Source organism: Lethenteron reissneri, chromosome 46, assembly GCF_015708825.2.
Source record: "Lethenteron reissneri isolate LAM-NWPU_2019-01 chromosome 46, ASM1570882v1, whole genome shotgun sequence".
Classification (NCBI taxonomy): domain Eukaryota; kingdom Metazoa; phylum Chordata; class Hyperoartia; order Petromyzontiformes; family Petromyzontidae; genus Lethenteron; species Lethenteron reissneri.
In genome coordinates, this window is record NC_083824.1 from 8,958,395 (window position 1) to 8,979,162 (window position 20,768).

The window sequence follows — 20,768 nt, forward strand, 5'->3', positions numbered from 1 at the left end:
TCACCCCCTGACAACCCCACCATCATTCTCACCACAGACAGCACTGCTCTCTAACAGAAACATCCGGCTCGTAGTGGACACACGGGCACGGGACCAGCGCAGAAAGCCAGCTGGTGCCCAGAGAAACGCCCCCCCACCCCACCATCTCCCTTTGGCCACCAGCCCCTCCCCTCTAATGGGAATACAAAAACGTTAAGTTTCCATGTTTTGAAATCATCACTATGGGTGTCTCCTTTTGGCAGCTCCACGGACGATGGTTATGCCATTTCCCCACATGCTCAGGCATTTGAGAACGCTATTACCGCGCGCCGCGTGATTCACGCAATATGCCACGACGTCTTAATTAAAATTTAAAACGGCCACCCACTCCCCCTCCCCCCTCTCCGGATCAAGCCGCATCATCATGAAGACATTATCGTGCTCTCGCACGCTTCCCGATGACACGGCACATGCTAATAGCGCCAGCTCCCCGAAGACGGCAATTAATTTTGGGGCGAAATCCGCCGCCCGTCATTAACGAGCTTCTCCACGGCTGTCGCGCGGTCACGGAGCGGCAGGGTCAGAGGTGGCGCACGACGTCCCATGATGCGCTGCGGCGTCGGCGGGGGCTCGCAAAGCCGATCTTACGACGACGACGACGACACGCGCCACCAAGAGAGACGCCCCGATAAAGGGCCGCTCCCCTTCTGAGAGACTTGCGCACCTGCTACTTGGAACTCTCGACAGAAAATTAAACCGGCCGAGGGTGCAGGGCCACGGCCCTCGCACGCCAAGCAGAGAGAACATCGCCGCCGCCGCCGCTGAAATCTCGTCTGGCTTACGAGACACAAGCAAGCTCTCGTGAGCTCGCTCGCTCGCCAGCGAGCACTCGTGGATAAGGGAGCACGCGAGAAGCCGTCGAGATGGGCGGAATGGCCCCAGCCGCTGGAAAGCAGCACCAGGAATCCTGGGAAATTGAAACCAGATGGATCGTGGCGAGAACGCGACTCTGTCCTGCTTCGAGTTAACAGCGATTGGGAATCAACAAGCGTGTAACGGCGCATCGATTAAAAGCCATTACATTTCATTCCAAGGCTCGTCCCACACGCCATCTATCAAACAACCACAGTGTGCCCATCTCTACTGCTGGACGAACAGAGGCAGAGGGGGCGGGCAGGATTTAAGAAAACTGCTTCAACTGGCGTACAGGGAGATGGAATCGAACCGGTGACCTCTGGATTGCAAGTCCACTGTGCTGACCATTACACCACCAAATTTGAATATAGTTGGGGAAAAAAAACAACCCCACTGGGGAGGCAGAAGAGGTGGGAGTGACTCATTCCATGCCTACCTTGCTTGTTCACAGGAGCTGCCAGCTGAAGTGGTGGTAAGCCTAAGTTCGCGGAGTCAAACCGTAGGGGTCTCGAGTAACGGCCACGGCAACGGTGCCACTTTCCCAGGGCTCGGCAACCAAACGAACAAGAAGGGCCATTTTTCTAGAATTCGGTAAAAATCTCAATATTTCAAGAGCCGCACAATGCACGTGAACATACGAGCCGGCGGTCCCCAATGAATAACGGTCACGAAGCAGTCCCTTAAAGAGCCGCACGCAGATCCCGAGCCGGAGGTTGCCGACCCCTTGCACTCGCCTCTGATTTACTTTCGCACGCCAAGTCATGACTCACCGGACAACCTCCGTGGCAAATCAGTGAGAGGGCGAGGGTGGTGGTGGTGGTGGCGGGGGGGGCGCACACTCTACAAAACCTCGCCACAACACTCGCTCGCAGCCGTCAAGCTAGGGGGCAACCACAAGCAGGTGTGGTGGCACATGGCTGCGATGGAGATGAAGTGTTTCTCGACTCCAGCCCTTCGTGACGCAACCGCCCCCCGCTGCTGTCCCGTCCTTTTCTTGAGTGCCGATATTTTCCTATTCGTATGCAAAACTAAGCCGGTGTGCACCTGATGTTTGGGCTGGTAGCGTGCTTTTAGAGGAGGGGAATGGGGTTGTGGTGCGTGGTGCAAAATTTAGAAGCTCCCAAATACGCAGGGCTGCGTGAGCGTTGTCCCCCCGAATGCTTGGCGAGTTTCCTCCAGGGTCTGTCCCCACAAGCAGAAAAGACACTGCCTTTAAAAACAACAATTGGTCAAACATCCCAATATACAAGGATCTTCTGAAAAGGGATATTACATTTTTTTGTATTTATTAAAAACCCTGCCAGCAAAGCGATTATTTCACAATCATGGCCTGGGGTGGGGGTGGTTACGTTGTCGATTGCCAGAATATTATCGGGAAAAGTCAAACGTAACTTTCGTTATTGTTTGTTGCTGACGTAAGCGCAGCGAGTGGGTTCGTGAAGCGGTCTGTGTGGCGCCCGAGTCTTATGAATGGTGGATTTCTCCAGGTACTCTGGTTTAATTTTCACAAGCAAAACAATCAATAATGAAATGTAGTGGATGACAAGGAAATGTTAGGGCTGGCGGATCACACAAAGATTTTGTGGAACTCCCGAACCTACTGCAGCTGCGAGGTGACGAGGACACAGCAGAACAATAAGCGGGGTTGTGAATCAACCTGTGGAAACCTATCTGACGTATATCCTCTCACGTCTGTCATAGGTTTTCTCCAGACACTCCAACTTTATCCCACACATATATGAACTCCTTTAAAAAGTTCATCGGTCAAAGATTCCAGTGCAGAACTGTCCCGAGAAAAAAAAATATCTCGGTTTAGCGAGGCTTTAATGAATAAAAAAAAAATACATAATAGTCCTTACAAAGCAACTGGCCCACCCATCCCAATGCACCTTCGATTATCACGGTTGGCTACGTATGGTGCGAAGGAAGTTCAACATACAGTCCATACAATGCAAGATCCTCCCATAAGGATACGACTCGTAACTTAGTTGAGGCTCTGCTGGATAAATGTATGGATGTCGAACTTTTTTCGCACCGTACGTAGCCCAACCGTGCTAACGACAACTCAAAACCCAAACGCACACACACGGCCGCACACCCAGACACGACGACTGAGTGTAAGACGGTGCAGAGCAGAGCACCGTCTTACACGAACGGTGATGAAACCACCGCCGCGGAGTTTAAAGGCTGCGCTCGGAGGGGTCCTGGGGCGTTCACCGCAGGGTCAACCAACGCACGTGGGCATCTCGCTGAAAAGCCAAACAAGAGCGTGGCGAGCGTGGCGAGCGCACCGACCCACCGCTCGCTCTCTCTCCCCGAGCCACTTGCACGCGCCGCATTCCGCAATCACTTCCAAGCCTCGCCGTTCGTGACATTCCTCTTTCCCCGCTCTGATTGAAAACGCTTTCATCTTTTTTTTGTTCCACGCGGACTCACGCCAAGAGAAACACACGATCGGAGCGGAGGGGGGGGGGGTACATGCAGAGGGAGAGGAAGGGGAGGCAGTGGTTGTGGTGATGTGGGGGGGGGGTGCGGGAAAGATGGGGAGGCAGAGTTGGAGAGGCAGAGTTGGGGAGGAGGGGGGGCGGGCAGCAGAGATGGAGAGAGGAAGAGGGATGAGGAAATGGGGAGAGGAGCACGAAGCAGGAAAGGGGTATTGAGAGAGGGAGAGCGAGCGGCTGGCGTGCTGGGGGGAGGGAGGGAGGGAAAGGAAAAGAGAAGGGGGAGAGAGGAAGAAGAGCGGGGGAGGGGAGGCGGCGGTGAGAGCCATGTGTTTTGGTTATTTCCAAGTCTGCGCTGCAATGGCAAACAGACGGCCCTTTCACGGCGCGCTCCGCACACGCGCGCACACCCCGAGCTCACGACGTCTCTCGGAGCACCACCTGACTGGCAATAGCCAGCGCCCCCCTCGGCCAACGCGGGTATCAAGACCCCCCCCCCCCCCTTATCCATCCTCGCCACCCCCACGAAACGCAAGCGAGAGAGAGAGACATCGTGGGGGTCCGTGCGTGAACGCGGGCCCCCAAGCCACATGCTGCATTAGCGCAGATCTTTGAAACTGCACCTCCGATTAGCATGGTTGGGCTACGTACGGTGCGAAAGAAGTTCAACATTAAAGTGCATGCATACGTCAACGCCGCTAGGCAGAAGTGGCAGACGTTACTTTCGCAACGGATTCAGGAAAATCGACGCAGCTAATTCGCAGACACACCCACACAAGACAAAGATCCCCCGTATAGCCCTTTAACAGGCTGTTGGGGCAAGTGCTGTCAGCGAGCATGGCACACGAGGGGGTGGGTGGCCAACATCATGACCTGCCGCCTTTGTCTCCCCAGTGGCGATGTTTACACACCGCACCAGGTACACATTTCAGGCTGAGCCGACTTAGGGGAGGCCCAGCACCGGTTCAGATAATCGTAAGTGGTGGTGGCCGTAAGCGGGCATCGAACTCGGGTGTTTTCAGGGTCACCGGGTTCGTAGCGCAGTGCGCTAACCGCTGCACCACTGCTCCACGCACACACATACAAAGATCTTCCGTATAGCTTTGTAAGTCAGTTGGGGCAAGTGCTGTTAGCGAGCACCTACGAAGGCCGGCATAGGACATGAGGGAGTGGTAGACATGCAGTCACATGTCATTATCATCACTATCACCATCAGCTGGATAAATAGGCTTTCCCAAACCGTTGTCTTTTCTTACAACATCGCAATGCGACAATCCTTGTAGCTACGGCACACGAGCCGATTTCACCGCTCCATCTCCGAGGTGAGCGTGCCCTTGTGCATGTTTCCTTCCCTTTGGCTGCCACTCTGTCATCAGTCTCGACCGCTGCCTGCGTCATCCCCTATAGCGACACGTGACCTGCCCGAGCATACAGTATTCACTTTTCTTAACATTCAATATGCCGTCTGGACATTGCATATGCCATCTAATGTACGTCGACAAACAGCATGAGGATAATTATTTATACTGGGAGAATCCGAAAAGCTATGAAGCTTGTTTTCACAGGTGTCCAGGTGGGGCAGGTCAAACACAAATAGACACAAATACAAAGACTCCCCCATGCAGCCTTAACAGACTAGAGAGGACTGTGCTTTTAGCAAGCGCCTATTAAGTTCGCCACGGCGCACGGACGGTGGTGTGTGGCTAACACCACGCCTGCCCGCCTTTGTCTCCCCAGTGTTGGGAATCACAAACCACACCCAGTAATTATTTAAGGCTAAGTCGACGTAGGGAAGGCCCAGAACCGGTTCAGATGTTGGGCAGTGATGTTGGCCGTGACCGAGAATTGAACTCGGTTCATCGGTTTTGTAGCGTTGTGCGCTAATCGTTACACTATCGCTCCCCCACAGAGACACACACCCCCCACATACACACACACACACACTTTAAACAAATACCTTACACAATACCGCCATACAGACGGGGGGCAGGTGCTGTTAGCGAGCACCTATTAAGGCAGACACAGCAAACAAGGGCGTAGGGGGTGTTATGGTCAGCACCACACTTAGCCACTTTTATCTCCCTGGTGCTGAAGCACTCGTTCATGTCTGAGTCGACATAGAAGTATGAGAATCACAGGACAAGTTCTGATACTACTGCTGGCCACCGATAAAAAGCCGTGGCTGGGAATTTAACCCAGGTCGCCAGGTTCGTGGTGCAGTGCACCGACAACTGATCACCGCTACCCAGCACTCCAACAACACACATGCAGTACATCGATACACACTTAAAACAAAGATCCTCCGCCAATAGCTTTAACAAACTGTTGGGGCAAGTGCTGTTAGCGAGCACCTATGAAGGCCGGCATGGCACACGAGGGGGTGGGTGGCCAGCACCCCAGTGGCGATGTTTACACACCGCATCAGGTACCCGTTTGAGGCTAATTCGACGCAGGTGGATGCCGATGACCAGTTCAGATAATCGTCACTGGCATCGCAATTGAACTCACGTCGCCTGGTTCGTCACGCAGCGGGCTAACCGCTACACTACCGCTCCCCAACACTCAAACACAGGCAGACAGACACACGCAAAGACACACAAGTAGAGGCAAGCCACACACACACACGCGCGCGTAAAACATCCCCAGGGCACGAATAATACTGTATCACTTTCCGAGGAAATCCACAGCACGAACACAACTTCCCGCGGACGTTTAACGCGAACTCTTGCAGTTTCCCCCAGCGGCTTGCATCTCGGGTTTAGTGCGCTCACCGTCTTGCCGTTATAGTAGTACATGAGCGAGCTGTTCCCTATCCCCGGCATGGGATATGCGCAGTACATCGCCCGACCACTCCAGTGCCGCCGGTCCGGGCAGCAACTGCTTGACCCCCAGCTCCCAGTCCCGCTGACGCTGCTGGTACCACCGCAGACGACGCCGCTGCTGCTGCTCTTACAGCGGAGTGCGCGCTGTGCATTTGTAGGAAACTCCTCGGGCACGGAATGTACCACTGCGTGGCGGGGAGGAAGCTGTGCGGGGAGGTTTGGAGAGCGCCTCCCTCTGCACTAACTCCCTTCCCTACACACCCCACCACCACCACCACCACCACGTCAGGCTCACTTTGCGCTGTCGCATGCAGTGCACCCTTCGCTTTGCGCTGGGGGTGGGGGGGAGCGAGCGAACAGGTCCTGGTCTCCATCTGCCCGGCAGTTTTTAACCTCCGCTCCAGAGCCGCGAATGAAAATAGGGGGGGTTTAGAAACCAGGCACGCATAATAGCTGGGGAACCACGGATCTCACACTGACTGCCACCCCCCTCCCTTCCACCGAGGCCAGAGCGGTGGTGCAGTTACCAGGATTTAGGGTGACAGCGTTGATTGAAGATCAGTACTCGGGGTGGAACTAGGACCCATACTCAACATTGAGGTTCCCTGCATATAAGCGTCCGGCAGTTCACGAACATTGGTCCAGGCAAGCTTGACTCTGCTGATGCGACACTGGATTTTGCAAGCAGTCCAGAATGTGCGTGTGAAGATTAACCAAATGGAACCAGTTACCAGGATTTAGGGTATGATTGAAGATCAGTACTCGGGGTGGAACTAGGACCCATATCCAACATTGAGGTTCCCTGCCTATAAGCGTCCGGCAGTTCACGAACATTGGTCCAGGCAAGCCTGACTCTGCTGATGCGACACTGGATTTTGCAAGCAGTCCAGAATGTGCGTGTGAAGATTAACCAAATGGAACCAGTTACCAGGATTTAGGGTATGATTGAAGATCAGTACTCGGGGTGGAACTAGGACCCATATCCAACATTGAGGTTCCCTGCCTATAAGCGTCGGGCAGTTCACGAACATTGGTCCAGGCAAGCCTGACTCTGCTGATGCGACACTGGATTTTGCAAGCAGTCCAGAGTGTGCGTGTGAAGATTAACCAAATGAAACCAGTTACCAGGATTTAGGGTATGATTGAAGATCAGTACTCGGGGTGGAACTAGGACCCATATCCAACATTGAGGTTCCCTGCCTATAAGCGTCGGGCAGTTCACGAACATTGGTCCAGGCAAGCCTGACTCTGCTGATGCGACACTGGATTTTGCAAGCAGTCCAGAGTGTGCGTGTGTAGATGAACCAAATGGAGCCAAATGCTGGTGAAATTACGCACTCCCTGAATGTTGCAGGATATGGGAAAGGCGGATTAATTATTTATTTAGTACCAATCGATGTGGGATGGGGGAGCAGCAGGCATGGAGGTGGCAGGTGGGGACGTGATGATTCCCACGCTGTGTTTGTCAGGAACGTCGGCAGAAATAAACACACACGGCACGCCAACCCTGCGTTCCGCTGGGAATGTTTGCCGTGTGCCCGTGTGCGTGTCTGCGTAACAATGTGGGGGGGGGGAGCGGTGGTGTAGCGGTTAGCGCTACGCTGTGCTACGAACCCGACGACGCGAGTTCGATTCCCGCTCACGGCCAACACCAGTGACGATTATCTGAACCGGTCCTGGGCCTTGCCCTAGGTCGACTCAGCCTCGAATAAGTACCTGGTGCAGTGTGTAAACATCGCCGCTGGGGAGACAAAGGCGGCCGGGCGTGGTGTTGGCCACCCACCCCCTGATCTACCATATCGGTCTTCATAGGTGCTCGCTAACAGCACTTACCCCAACAGTCTACTAGGGCTATATGGAAGATCTTTGTCTTTGTGTAATCATTCGGGAAACGGTGGCGCAATGTTTGTAGCGCTGGCACAATTGGTGAGCGCACTCGGCTGTGAAGCCAGCAACCCTGAGTTTGAATCCTGGCCAAGGCTAACATCTTAAAGGAATGTGGAATCTGATCTGGTTATGGCCTCTCCCCCGACCTTGACCACCAGGCAACAGCCAGCGTAGTGAAGTTTGGTCAATAACCCCGATGACCTTGCCCCGACAGTCTATGTATGCTTTTCGGGGGACCTTTATTTGTAATAATCATGATGCCGTGCGATTCATCAAGAGAAGCCGCACTGAGTGCAAATACTGTTTTTGTGGAGGGTCCTGCATCTGGATGCATGGGTGTATGTATGTATGTTGAACTTCTTTCACACCATACGTAGCCAACCGTGCTAGGTGCGGGGGAAGGACAACAATCGAAACGCAAAAATCTATCTATATGTTGCCAATTATATTAATGGCTGGTGTGTGTGTGAGGAAAGCGGTATAAACGGGGAAATCTCACCATGGACACACGGGGATACACGACTCAAAAGTCCGCACAGATGGGTACACTATACCCACTTGCAGTCCTACCATGTCCTGGGCAACTCATTTTAGCACAACGATTTTCGCAAGCTTCGTTGACCTACGCAATGGACCAACACCCTTGCCTCCCAGAGCGCTGAATTACACGCGGGCGCCACCACAGCATCAGACGAGAGAGAGATACGAGAGACGGTGATCGTCAGAATGTCAGAGCCCGGTTGTGCTCAAGGGAGCCGGCGAGGTGGCCATGCCCCCGTTTAGCTGTGGATGAGATGAAGAGGCGTAGAAAATGTTACGAAAATTGATGGGACAGATAAACAAGATTCTTCCGAAGCGATCCACGATCTCTTACGTCAGTAGGATCGTGATTGATGGCAGAGGCTTGATGATGCCTTTGTTAAGCAGTTTATTGAGTAAGGGTGATGATGATGATGAATGATTGAATCCTACAAAGAGGTGGAACACTCGCTGCTTAAGAGGAACGGAGAATGCCAAGGGGAGCACTGATATCTGTGGAGCTATTGCCTGTGCCCAAAACCAATTCCTCGTCTCAAAGAATATAAAGGGATGAAATGAAAACAATCTCGTACTTACGTGACATGCTCAAATCACAAAGGCAAGCGATGATTCACTCTCCTCTGTAATGTGATGAATCATCATGTTTCAGGGTTGTGATTTGATTAGTTTTTGTCTATTTTTTCACAGTGTAATTTGCATTGCGAGAGTTCTGATTAGACACTTTGTCAAATGGTACAAAGCCGATAGCGCCTATTTTGTTGTTGTAATACTACCAAACGGGGTGTCAAAATAATTTTTCCTGATTAAGTGTCGCAATTCAATTCAAGAATACAATGTACGTGTGCTCTGTGGTTTTTAGTTTGCTCCATTTAAATCTCGTTTGTGCAGCGGTGTTCGCTTCAATAGCCTAAATCAGTGGGGCAACGTGAACGTACAAGTGCAGGGTATTAAACCTATTCGTCCTGCAGCCCTGTGGATACACCGCAGTACTGTATAGGAATAACACCGTTTGGAAAAATGCCGATATACGTGTTTGATATACCAAGTCCATCTCATATTCTTAGGTTTTTTCGGTAAAGTCACGTAGGTAAAACATTTAAATTAATAAAAGTAAAATTAAAATAAAATAAAAATCACGACGTTTTGGAGGCAACACAAGCTTCCAGACGGAAGCTTGTGTTGCCTCCGAAACTTTTATTAATTTTTATTTTTTACCTACGTGACTTTACCAAAAAAACCTAAGAATATGAATCCTTGCAGTCACGAAAGCTTCAAATCTAGAATCAAGTCCATCTCCACCACTCGCCGAAATTTTACATTTCCACGTGGAAGAAATTTTCATTATTCAGAAATAATAAATTCTCACGCGCACTCGCCGATTCATGCATCGTGAGCCTCCAGAATCGCATTTAATCGACAAACGGACACATCGACGCACGCCCACAAAACATTAACAAACACAAAGAGTTAATTCAAAACACAACGGGACCTCGGTGCGTAAACACGAGTTAATTAAAAACACAAAGGGCCCTTGTGCACACGCAGCGGTACTCTTGAGAAGCACCGCGCAGAGTTTTAATCGGAAACAGGTACCAGGTACGTGGGATGGAGCAAGTTCCTCGCAGACGTGCGCGAGACACGTGCATCGCCACCGGCATTCACGGACAATTCCATTCGGGGGTCCTAATCCCGTGACGTTTTTTGGGGGGGGAGGGGGGGGGGAGTGGTTGTGGTGGGTGGGGGGGTGAGCATGAGGCAGAGTGGCCAAATGCTAAAAAAAAAAAGCCCGTGGGTTTTAATTCAGTGGCAAATAATTTGGGGGCAATGCGAGATCAATCCCCTAACACGAACCAACAAGGTCACCAGCACACACGTACCGGCCATCCCATTGGCCCTGACCAAATGTCCATCCAACTATGAATAGTAGCCCGAACGCACTCGCCAAATAACCATGGGTTTCCAGCCCTCCCAATGATCTTAAGTCAAATCAAATGTTCACAATTACTGGCTCTTCCCGCTGACCTTAACTCTTACCACTGACCTTAACTCTTACCAATTAGCCACCGGTACAGGTTTCCCTCGCTTTATGCGAGTTCGGTTTGTGCGATGTCGCGTATATGCGGTTTTAATTCACTCTACATGCGGCTATGCAGTCGGACGTGGGACAACACTGTGTGTGTACTGTGTGTGTACTGTGTGTGTGCTGTGTGTGTGCTGTGTGTGTGCTGTGTGTGTACTATATGCGTACTGTGTGCGTGCTGTGTGCGTGTTGTGTGCGTACTGTGTGTGTGCTGTGTGCATACTGTGTGTGTGCTGTGTGCGCGCTGTGTGTGTACTGTGTGTGTACTGTGTGTGTGCTGTGTGTGTACTGTGTGTGTACTGTGTGTGTGCTGTGTGCGTGCTGTGTGCGTACTGTGTGTGTACTGTGTGTGTACTGTGTGCGTACTGTGTGCATACTGTGTGCGTGCTGTGTGCGTGCTGTGTGCGTACTGTGTGAGTGCTGTGTGTGTGCTGTGTGTGTACTGTGTGCGTAGTGCGTGCGTACTGTGTGCGTACTGTGTGCGTGCTGTGTGCGTACTGTGTGTGTACTGTGTGTGCTACACGGCAGGCAACTGTCTCTTCGTGCAGTTTTGCTTTGTGCGCCATATTTTTGTAATTCATCTACGACTACGGCACAGAGGGAGAGAGACCTGTGCAAGCCCTACCCCTAACCAACTCACCAGGCACTAGTACTAGCCATCTCACTGACCCCACCCCCTAACTCGACCTCCTGTGCGTCTCCAGACCACAATATTTTCCCTTTTTTTATTTGCATTTCAGTTCTGGTGCTCGCAAGCACGAAGGTGGATGCCGCCCACGCACAACCACATCATCATCATCGTCATCGTCATCGTCGTCGTCTTCTCAAGAAGCGGCTCCCGCCGTCACCTGATTGATTGTGATGGCGGCCAGGGATTAAATTATGTGACCAATTATCTGGTTAATGACTCGGCCATCTGTGCAGCTCACGGGCTGCGGCAGCCTACGATGACAGCCCGCATCAGTCAAAGGGTCACACCTTGTGCCTGTGGCTTGGGAGAGAGTGCACACGCAACCGCCGCATTACCAGGCTCAACGCGACTGGCGCTGCCAGCGAGCGAGCTGGGAACGAGAAATGGGAGCTTGGCTTTGCCCGTGATTATCGCTTGAGCCTCTTACCCAGGGGAATGCTGCCACGGCGCAATGGCTCGTACGCGGGGCCTGTAATCCAGGCCGCCAGTTTGATTCGATCTCCCAGCACGACAGTTAAAACTATATGCAAGTTCATCAAATCCCCTAGCCCCTAGCCACGGAGTAGCATAAACGGATAAACTACAGTTAATCGATCAGCAGGTTGCGTGCGGCAGGGCAAATTGTAGGAACCTCCACCGCTTCTAAGAAATCTGTGTGGAAGAGCAGGTCAACTACCCTCTGAAGGGGTTCTACCGCAGTTCCATCTATCGGTGTGTGGTGTGGTGCGTGATATGATGGTGCATGATGGTGTGTGGTGTGCTGCTGATACGTTTGTGACCTATTGCTATTAAGGGGGTTGGTGGAGGGCGGGGGCTGCCAAAGGCAGTGATTCTAGATTTGAAGCTTTCGTGACTGCAAGGATTCATATTCTTAGGTTTTTTCCGGTAAAGTCACGTAGGTAAAAAATTAAAATTAATAAAAGTAAAAATATAATAAAATCACGACGTTTCGGAGGCAACAAAAGCTTCCGTCTTCAGGTGGAACAGTCACAGCACTTGATACAGCTATCGTGTTGTGACTGTTCCACCTGAAGACGGAAGCGTGTGTTGCCTCCGAAACGTCGGGATTTTATTTTTATTTTTATTTTATTATTTTTTTACCTACGTGACTTTACCGAAAAAACCTAAGAATATGAAAGGCAGTGATGATGAGCGGTCAGGAGGTGGCGCTGCTTCACGTACCAAGCTCCACTCAGAGGAGGAGAGCTCTCACGAAATGAATGAGCTCATTAGATCACAAGTGAAACCCACTGTGACTTTAACCCAACTCAATCCCAATACAATCCACCCCCAACCAAACTAAACAATAGCCCAGCTACAACCATAACCCCAACTCATTTCAACGCAAAGCAAAACTCAAACCGAACCATGACTCAGCTATAATGATAACCCACCCTCACCCAAGCCAACTAACTCAACCTTAACCAACTCTAATATTAGGGTCATCACTACCCAAATCTCGACACAATTTGACGCCAGTTCAACTTACCTGAATGTTATAATTGTTTTTTTACCCTTCTATCTGGCAACAAAACTGACACCTTTTTACAAGGAGTCATGTTTACATAGACCACAATACCTGCAGTCATAATACAAACAAAAAACATAACTCTGATAATATGCACTGTCCTTGAAGTTGATTGGTCCACACCCGAGACAGCTTTCCTTAGAGCCTAGTCTCACATGGGTTGGACCAGATGACGCCAAACGGCGCACTGAATGTTGTTAAAGCTGGTAGACACGTTTGAGAGGGCTAAGGCCGGATAGCCGTAGCCATCCAACACTCACGAGTTCATTACAATCATTACAAACATCACGGCACAATGGGGCGGTGACTTACAGAGGAAGGGAGGCCCGGCGGAATTTTGCGAATCTTCTGACATGGAGCATCTGCGGAAACAAGACGACACACCGACAGAAGACGCACCATCATTTTACACGCCCGTCAGGTGCAAAGGGATTGACATACACTTCCAAGAAAGTAAATATATAAATGTCTCCCTTTTCCCCATGATCCACATACCTGTCAACCCATACGGTTTACCCCGTATTTGTGTTTCTCCCTTGTGATGGGACTTTGTAGGATGACCGTTTAGATTTATAAGGAGAACGGGGTGACCAATAAGGTCAGAATTGGTCTGTAATAAGGTAGGGCACTGATAAGGGGTTGACAGGTATGGATGCATATTCTTTAGTTTTGTCTTGACATGTAGATCGTTTACTTCAGACCCTGTATAATTTAAAAGTGGTTTGTATTAATGATAGTTTCGTAAATTCTAAAGCATTAAACACGTCTCTTTAAGAGGTGCTGGGGGCATTTTTATTGTTAACATTTTCGTCTTTCACCACATTTGATTCTAGTTGTGCTATTGGGGTATTAACATGAGATGAAAATTTGTCCATTTGGAATTCTTGCAGAGCAGTGTATCAACCCATGATAATGGCCCGTCGAAGCAGATATCAAATAACTACCATTGGAACCTCCTTTGCCAGTAGCAAAATATGATAATTGTTTTATCTGGCAACAAAACTGACACCTTTTTTTAAATGTTTGTTTGCATTCCGACCGCAGGTATTGTGGTCAATGCAAACATGACTCCTTGTAAAAAAAAGTGTCAGTTTTGTTGCCAGATAAAATGGTAAAAAAAAATTCTCATATAACTACTTCTGAGATCCCTTCAAGTGACTTCTTATGGACATTAACTTCACATGTGCACGTTGTATATGTGCTAATCCTAGGACAGAACCTGAGTTTCAACCAACTGTGATTAAACCACGTCCTCCAGTGAAGCCAGTTGATCGTTGCAGCTAAGTCACCAATGGCTCCACAAAAGAAGCATTGCATTAGATTTAATTCTGAACCTAATTTGCCTAAATCCAACATCTGAGAATAAAAGCTCAGTTTACCCACCATGCAACAAACATTTTGCTTGCTGCTCCCCTTGAATGCCTTTTTCAGAGGCCACTTGGAACGGATCTTAGCAAGGCCGTAGCCATGGAGTCAACATCGGGGGGGACCAAATCTTCCAGGGGGTCTAGGGGTTCCCCTCCAGAAAAAAAATCTAAATTTAAAAACGAATTTCCTGCCTAAAATATTTAAAAAGTCACTAACACATAGGATGGACTTTTTAATTTATTTTTTACAATAATGTCTAATAGTGTATTGTATTACATGGCTCTGTTTTAAATTTTTTACCTTTTCTTGTTTCATTGTATGTAATGGCAGAGATTAGGGATTCATAAAGTACAACCATAACCACAATCATATAAACATAAATCTATGCATTGTTATATGAAGACAAGTCCAGATGTTGTGGCCAAGGTTTAGCTAATTGTTTTTTTTTTACATAGCATAGCAATTTTTATTTTTAATAATATATATTGGGGGGAAATTATAATTACGGCCTTGGATCTTAGAAGTACCTCTGTGATATCTGCTTCCTCGTGCCATTCTCTGACACAGGACTCGGGTGGGGTGGGGGGGTCACTGCTCTGCGAGAGTTCTAAATGGATATTTTGTCTCACAACATCACACCGATAACACAATCTGCATAAATATTGGAGGGGGCGGAGGACAAAGGGAGATATGGACGTACAAAGGTTAAAAAAGTAACCGCATTGGCAACACAAATTCTGTGGGGGGAGACAGATAGCAGCCAAGTGGAGGGTCACGTGACACGTCCAAGGTGCCAACTTGGCATGACTTAACTTTTGGATCCACGTCTCGGGTGCCATTCTAAACGACTGTTACAACTTACGTGCCACATTGTTCTCCCTTAAGCAAACGAGCGAGATAGTTTCGTCATTTACGGCTCTCAAGGATGGACGCTTTTTTATATTTATAAAAAAAAAATCACGAGTTTATGATAAGAAACACAGGTTCTCCAACTTGCGCCCGTTCTCTAATCCATGCTCCTCCTCTTTGCCGTCTCTCAATGCAGGCACGTCTATGCCCTGTTCATCCTCATTGTTAATGTGTGCGATCCATGCCACAGTAGGTAATATGCTTTCTGTCAGTGGCACATTGCTACGTTGATCTTCTTGGTTCTTTCGGTAAAGTCACGTAGAAGGGAAATAATAAAATAATAAAAATAAAACATAATAAAATAATTCTCACGACGTTTCGGCCACAACGCAAGCAGCCGTCCTCAGGTAAAGAACAGGTCTTTCCGACAGACCTGTTCTTCACCTGAGGACGGCTGCTTGCGTTGTGGCCGAAACGTCGTGAGAACGCTGTCTTTCCGACAGACCTGTTCTTCACCTGAGGACGGTTGCTTGCGTTGTGGCCGAAACGTCGTGAGAATTATTTTATTATGTTTTATTTTTATTATTTTATTATTTCCTATCTACGTGACTTTACCGAAAGAACCAAGAAGACGAATCCCTGCAGTCACGAAAGCTTTAAATCGAAATTGCTATGTTGCTTTTCATTATCCGATCTCAAAGTCCACCGACCTATTTCTTGTCCATCTCTTTATTTCATTAATCTCTGAACACTCTAAACTCAACTTTTAATTTTAACCAGGTCAAGTTCCAGTGAGCTGTAAAGCTCTTTTTCAGGAGCAATCTGGCTACAAATGATAGCTCAACGGAGTGGCTTATCACGTGAACATTTAGAGCGGTCAATTACTCATTTCCCGCCCTTCACTGCATCGTTCACAGATTTGGTCAGGCATTATTTTCAGTTCTACGTATGTTGAACTTTTTTTGCACCGTAAGTAGCCAATGGTGCTAATCGGAGGTACGGGTGAAGGACAACAAACTAAACACGAAAATGTGTTCTAAAGAAATGAGTTTTCAAGTGGCTTCCTCCTATCGGAAGGCAGAGCATGCTGGACGGTCGCAGAAGCACATCTGAAAGTGTGCAATGCAGTGACCGTCTTTGTTCGGTGGCTATCCAAAAGCCGCTGAGAAGATGACCGGAGTTGTTGGCTCTCGACTTCTGGAATCAATTGGCCTCTGAACGGCATCTAAATTCAATCCGTGCAAAGCTGAGCTTGAAGAAAACGTACTTGCCAATTTTTTTTGTAAATGTTTTGCTTAGACTTCTTTGTTTTAATGTTTTAATGGGTGCCTTAAGCCAGTGTGTTTACATTTGATGACTGCGCAATTTTCCCCATTGCCTCTACTTACCTAACATAGTCACTTTCCGTTCTAGAAATTACATTATCCTTCTTGTACTTTTAACATTGTAATGGGTAATTCACCATCTTTACTCAGGCTGGTTTGAATTTTTATCAAATTATTGTAAATTTGAGCCTATATTTGGCCTTAAATATTCTTTGTACAGAACATGTCTTGATGTAATGCAGGTCACGCTTGCAAAGGAGGCATTGGTTTCATGTCTCTCAATGGATTTATTTCGTCTCCTCGTAAAATAAAAGATACGACGACTCGACTGGCACATCTGAGTCAAGACAGAGTGGGCCTCTCATGGTACAGGTGGATTTCCACTGGCGGTATCCCAAGCAGAGCTAGAACCAAGCCACGATATGATGGCCTCACAATACATCTTGAATTAGGGTCTGGGCCATGCAAGGGGCTATTTGATGTGCTCATTGCTGTGTGACGTCAGTCGGTAGACAAATCAAAGTGTCATCGCACCCGATACACGCATCAGGACTCGTTCATTGCGCGTCTCGTCAGCTTAACGGCTCGGCTTCTACGATGGAAAAACGTGGTGCCTCCTGATCTGCGCCGGGCAGGCTCGGCACGGCCCTGGCACAGTTCAGTTGTGTGGTGGAAAAAGGGGTATCAAGGGAACTCCTGCCTGCCTGTGCCCAGGTTAGCACGGTTGGCTATGTGAGGTGCAAAAGAAGTTCAATATATACATACGCTGTGCTGCCACTGGGTAGTGTCTCGACTTACCGAGGGCCGGTGGGTTTGGCGGGGGCCTCCGATGGAGCAGGGCATCGTCCGACCTCGTGGCAGGGAAGAACGCGGTGCCCTGTGCCCTGGGTTGAAGAGGAGGAGGCGGCAGCCGCCCCCCCAGAGCCGGGGCGGCACACAGCTGTCCGGCCGACTCAGTCTAGAGGCGGGAGCGCAGTGCACGTACAAACCACAGCACGCACACGTGACGCATCGTACAGCCAAACCACTGAACGCAGCACGGACAGAATGCGCACAACACATAACACAGATACCATGCGCACACACACACAGCACATAATCTACATGACACGCAACACACACGGATTACGCGTAACGCATCATACACACACAGCACAAACATGACACACAGACACCGGACAGCACACACAGCACACGTGATGCGCACAAAAAGCACACGACGCACCACGCAGAAAACACAAACGCAATGCACCGCGCACACCGGACACACCCCAAACGCCGCAGAAACAGCATACGTGCGACACACTGCACACACGTGGCTGCCATGCTGCATAGAACAGGGTAAGTGCCGTGCTGTATATGGCTGGGTGAGTGATGTGCTGTATCAGACTGGGTGCGTACAAATCTTTCCACCTGTGAGCAGCACTCCCGGTCGTACAAAGGATAAGAGCCTCTCCCAGTCGCCTTGCCTGGAAGTCAAACCGAACATGAACAAGCAAAGAATCAAAAATGCAAAGTTGTTTCCCACTAAAACAAGGATGTAGCAGCATTCACCTTGTGTCTCCTCCACCCCTGAGCCAGTAGTGAATAAAATGTACACATTGATATGGAAGGGAAAGTCACTGTTGACTTCCCACATAGCGCTAACCGCCAAACATGCAATGACTTACACTTCCTGGCGATGCCATGAATTGCCATGCTTGGGGGGCACAATTAAATTCAAAGTCAACAATGCTTGACTCAGGGAGGAGGACGCCCCTGCCATGCATAGTCCCATGGGATGTTGGCTACCAACAACAAGGCAACTCCTATGACTAATTGGGAATGGGACGCAAGCGTAGGATTGATCACCCTGTCGCTGGCCGCCTTTGGGGAGGGTGTATAGTATGAAAGGCCGAAACACCCTAGGAACCAAAGGGTCACTACTGACGATGCGCTCCCCAAATTTCACCAGGCTCACTGTTCATGAACTCTTGGAAGTGCTTGCACAAAGGATAGTAACATCTCATCCTGTGTTCTTTGGAATCAAGAATCATTCTTTTTTGGTCTTGTTTGTACTGTCTTGTCCATTCGATTTCACGAATGGTAGATTAGCATAGATAATTGTCATAAATACCTTTTTATACACATAATCGTATGCAGGTACCAAGAAAATAAGATCGTTCGTGGACTCACCCTTGCCTACCCCTCTCCTAAAATCTCACTCTCCTTTCCTCCACCCACTCTTTGCTCCAGCACCGACGGTTTTCTGTGTCGAAGCCCCCAATTAACATTCGCTCAGTGGGAGGTTTCTCATTCTCCTCTGCTGTGCCTGAGGTCTGAAAAGTCCTTCCACAGCCATCCATGCTATCAACCCCCTGCCGCTGATGAAGTCCATGCACAAGATTGTCATTTTTATCCCCGCCAATGTACAGCATCTTCAGACGTTGCATTCGGATGTTATACAAGTACAAAATGTAATGTATTGCAATTTAATCCGTGAATAAATAAATCCCCACGTGCCTACGATGAATACAATCATTACAAATCAACATGAAAAACACTCTAAATAAAAAATTATGGAGCTCTTTGTTAATTACATTTTGGATCATGGTCTCCCCGCGCCATGTCAGCAGCTGGGGGTGTTTGACCATACTCCACCGCACTGGTCAGTGCACGCTGATGAAGGAGGTGGCCTGGCTTTGTAACATTCAGTCTGCAAACCGCCATGAATCTGGCGGCTGTCTCGATGCTGGGCGAGCATACAGGAGTGGGTGCCTTCACCTGCCACCGCAAACCTCCCCCCCCCCACCCACCGTGAACGCACAGGTGTGCTCCCTCAGGGAACCTTTGTTTACCCCACCCCCTCAGCCCACCTCCCAGCCCTCCCAGCCCGGTGTCCTGAGAACACGCGCGAGTGTGAGTGAGGAGCCCCTGCCAGCGGGGCTCGCGTCGGCACGAGACCACGACACCGCTGTTGGACATTGATATTGGACATTGCTGTTGGACATTGCTGTTGGACATTGCTGTTGGACATTGATGCTTGTAGAACACCGCTGTTGGACATTGATGTTGGACATTGCTGTTGGACACTTCTGCTTGTAGAACACTGCTGTTGGACATTGATGTTGGACATTGATGTTGGACATTGCTGTTGGACATTGATGCTTGCAGAACACCGCTGTTGGACATTGATGCTTGCAGAACACCGCTGTTGGACATTGATGCTTGTAGAACATTGCTGTTGGACATTGATGCTTGCAGAACACTGCTGTTGGACATTGATGCTTGTAGAACATTGCTGTTGGACATTGATGCTTGCAGAACACCGCTGTTGGACATTGATGCTTGTAGAACACCGCTGTTGGACATTGATGCTTGCAGAACATTGCTGTTGGACATTGATGCTTGTAGAACACCGCTGTTGGACATTGATGCTTGTAGAACACCGCTGTTGGACATTGATGCTTGTAGAACACCGCTGTTGGACATTGATGCTTGTAGAACACCGCTGTTGGACATTGATGCTTGCAGAACACCGCTGTTGGACATTGATGCTTGTAGAACACCGCTGTTGGACATTGATGCTTGTAGAACACTGCTGTTGGACATTGATGCTTGTAGAACACTGCTGTTGGAAATTGATGCTTGTAGAACGTTGCTGTTGGACATTGATGCTTGTAGAACACCGCTGTTGGACATTGATGCTTGTAGAACACTGCTGTTGGACATTGATGCTTGTAGAACGTTGCTGTTGGACATTGATGCTTGTAGAACGTTGCTATTGGACATTGATGCTTGTAGAACGTTGCTGTTGGACATTGATGCTTGTAGAACGTTGCTATTTTGATGGCACATTGCTGCCTGTAGACGGTGAGACCTGAAGTATATTGCTGCCTCTGACACAATACCACCTGATGGAGGCCAGTGAACATCTAACATTACTCAAGGCGTCCACCTCTTGCACACTGCTGCCTGTAGGTGGTTGCCATCTCTTGCACACTGCTGCCTGTAGGAGGTTGCCATCTCTTGCACACTGCTGCCTGTAGGTGGTTGCCATCTCTTACACACTGCTGCTGTAGGCTACCATCTCTTGCACACCAGTCTGTACGAGGCTACCACCAGCTGTAGGATATTTCCACTTGGAATATATTACTGTCCGTAGTAGGCGATCCTCCTGTCCCCACAGGCAAATCAGAGGTTGTGCGTTGCTCACAGCATGAGTGACAGGATGAAGTCAGAAGAAGAGATCAACCCTTACTCACACTCAACATGCTCTCGCCGAACATACCCTGACCCAAAAAACACCTGCACAGTGTAGAGACCTCACCAAATACACCCCCAGCGGAGGACAGGAACACGAG

The 20,768-nt window shown here is 49.3% G+C and overlaps 1 protein-coding gene across 2 annotated transcripts in view; it reads right to left on the reverse strand.

Moving 5' to 3' along the window:
• Positions 1 to 20,768, reverse strand: part of LOC133354056 (transcription factor 12-like) — a 97,395-nt gene that overhangs the window by 41,446 nt on the left and 35,181 nt on the right. Inside the window, exons 6-8 of one of the 2 annotated variants that reach the window (XM_061570604.1) lie at positions 17,839 to 17,894; positions 17,224 to 17,383; positions 13,196 to 13,245 (exon numbers count right to left, since the gene is read on the reverse strand). In XM_061570604.1, the coding sequence (XP_061426588.1) occupies positions 13,196 to 13,245; positions 17,224 to 17,383; positions 17,839 to 17,894 (266 nt within the window). Of the gene's footprint in view, positions 1 to 13,195; positions 13,246 to 17,223; positions 17,384 to 17,826; positions 17,895 to 20,768 lie in introns of both variants that reach the window. The other variant, XM_061570603.1, reaches the window with a different exon arrangement.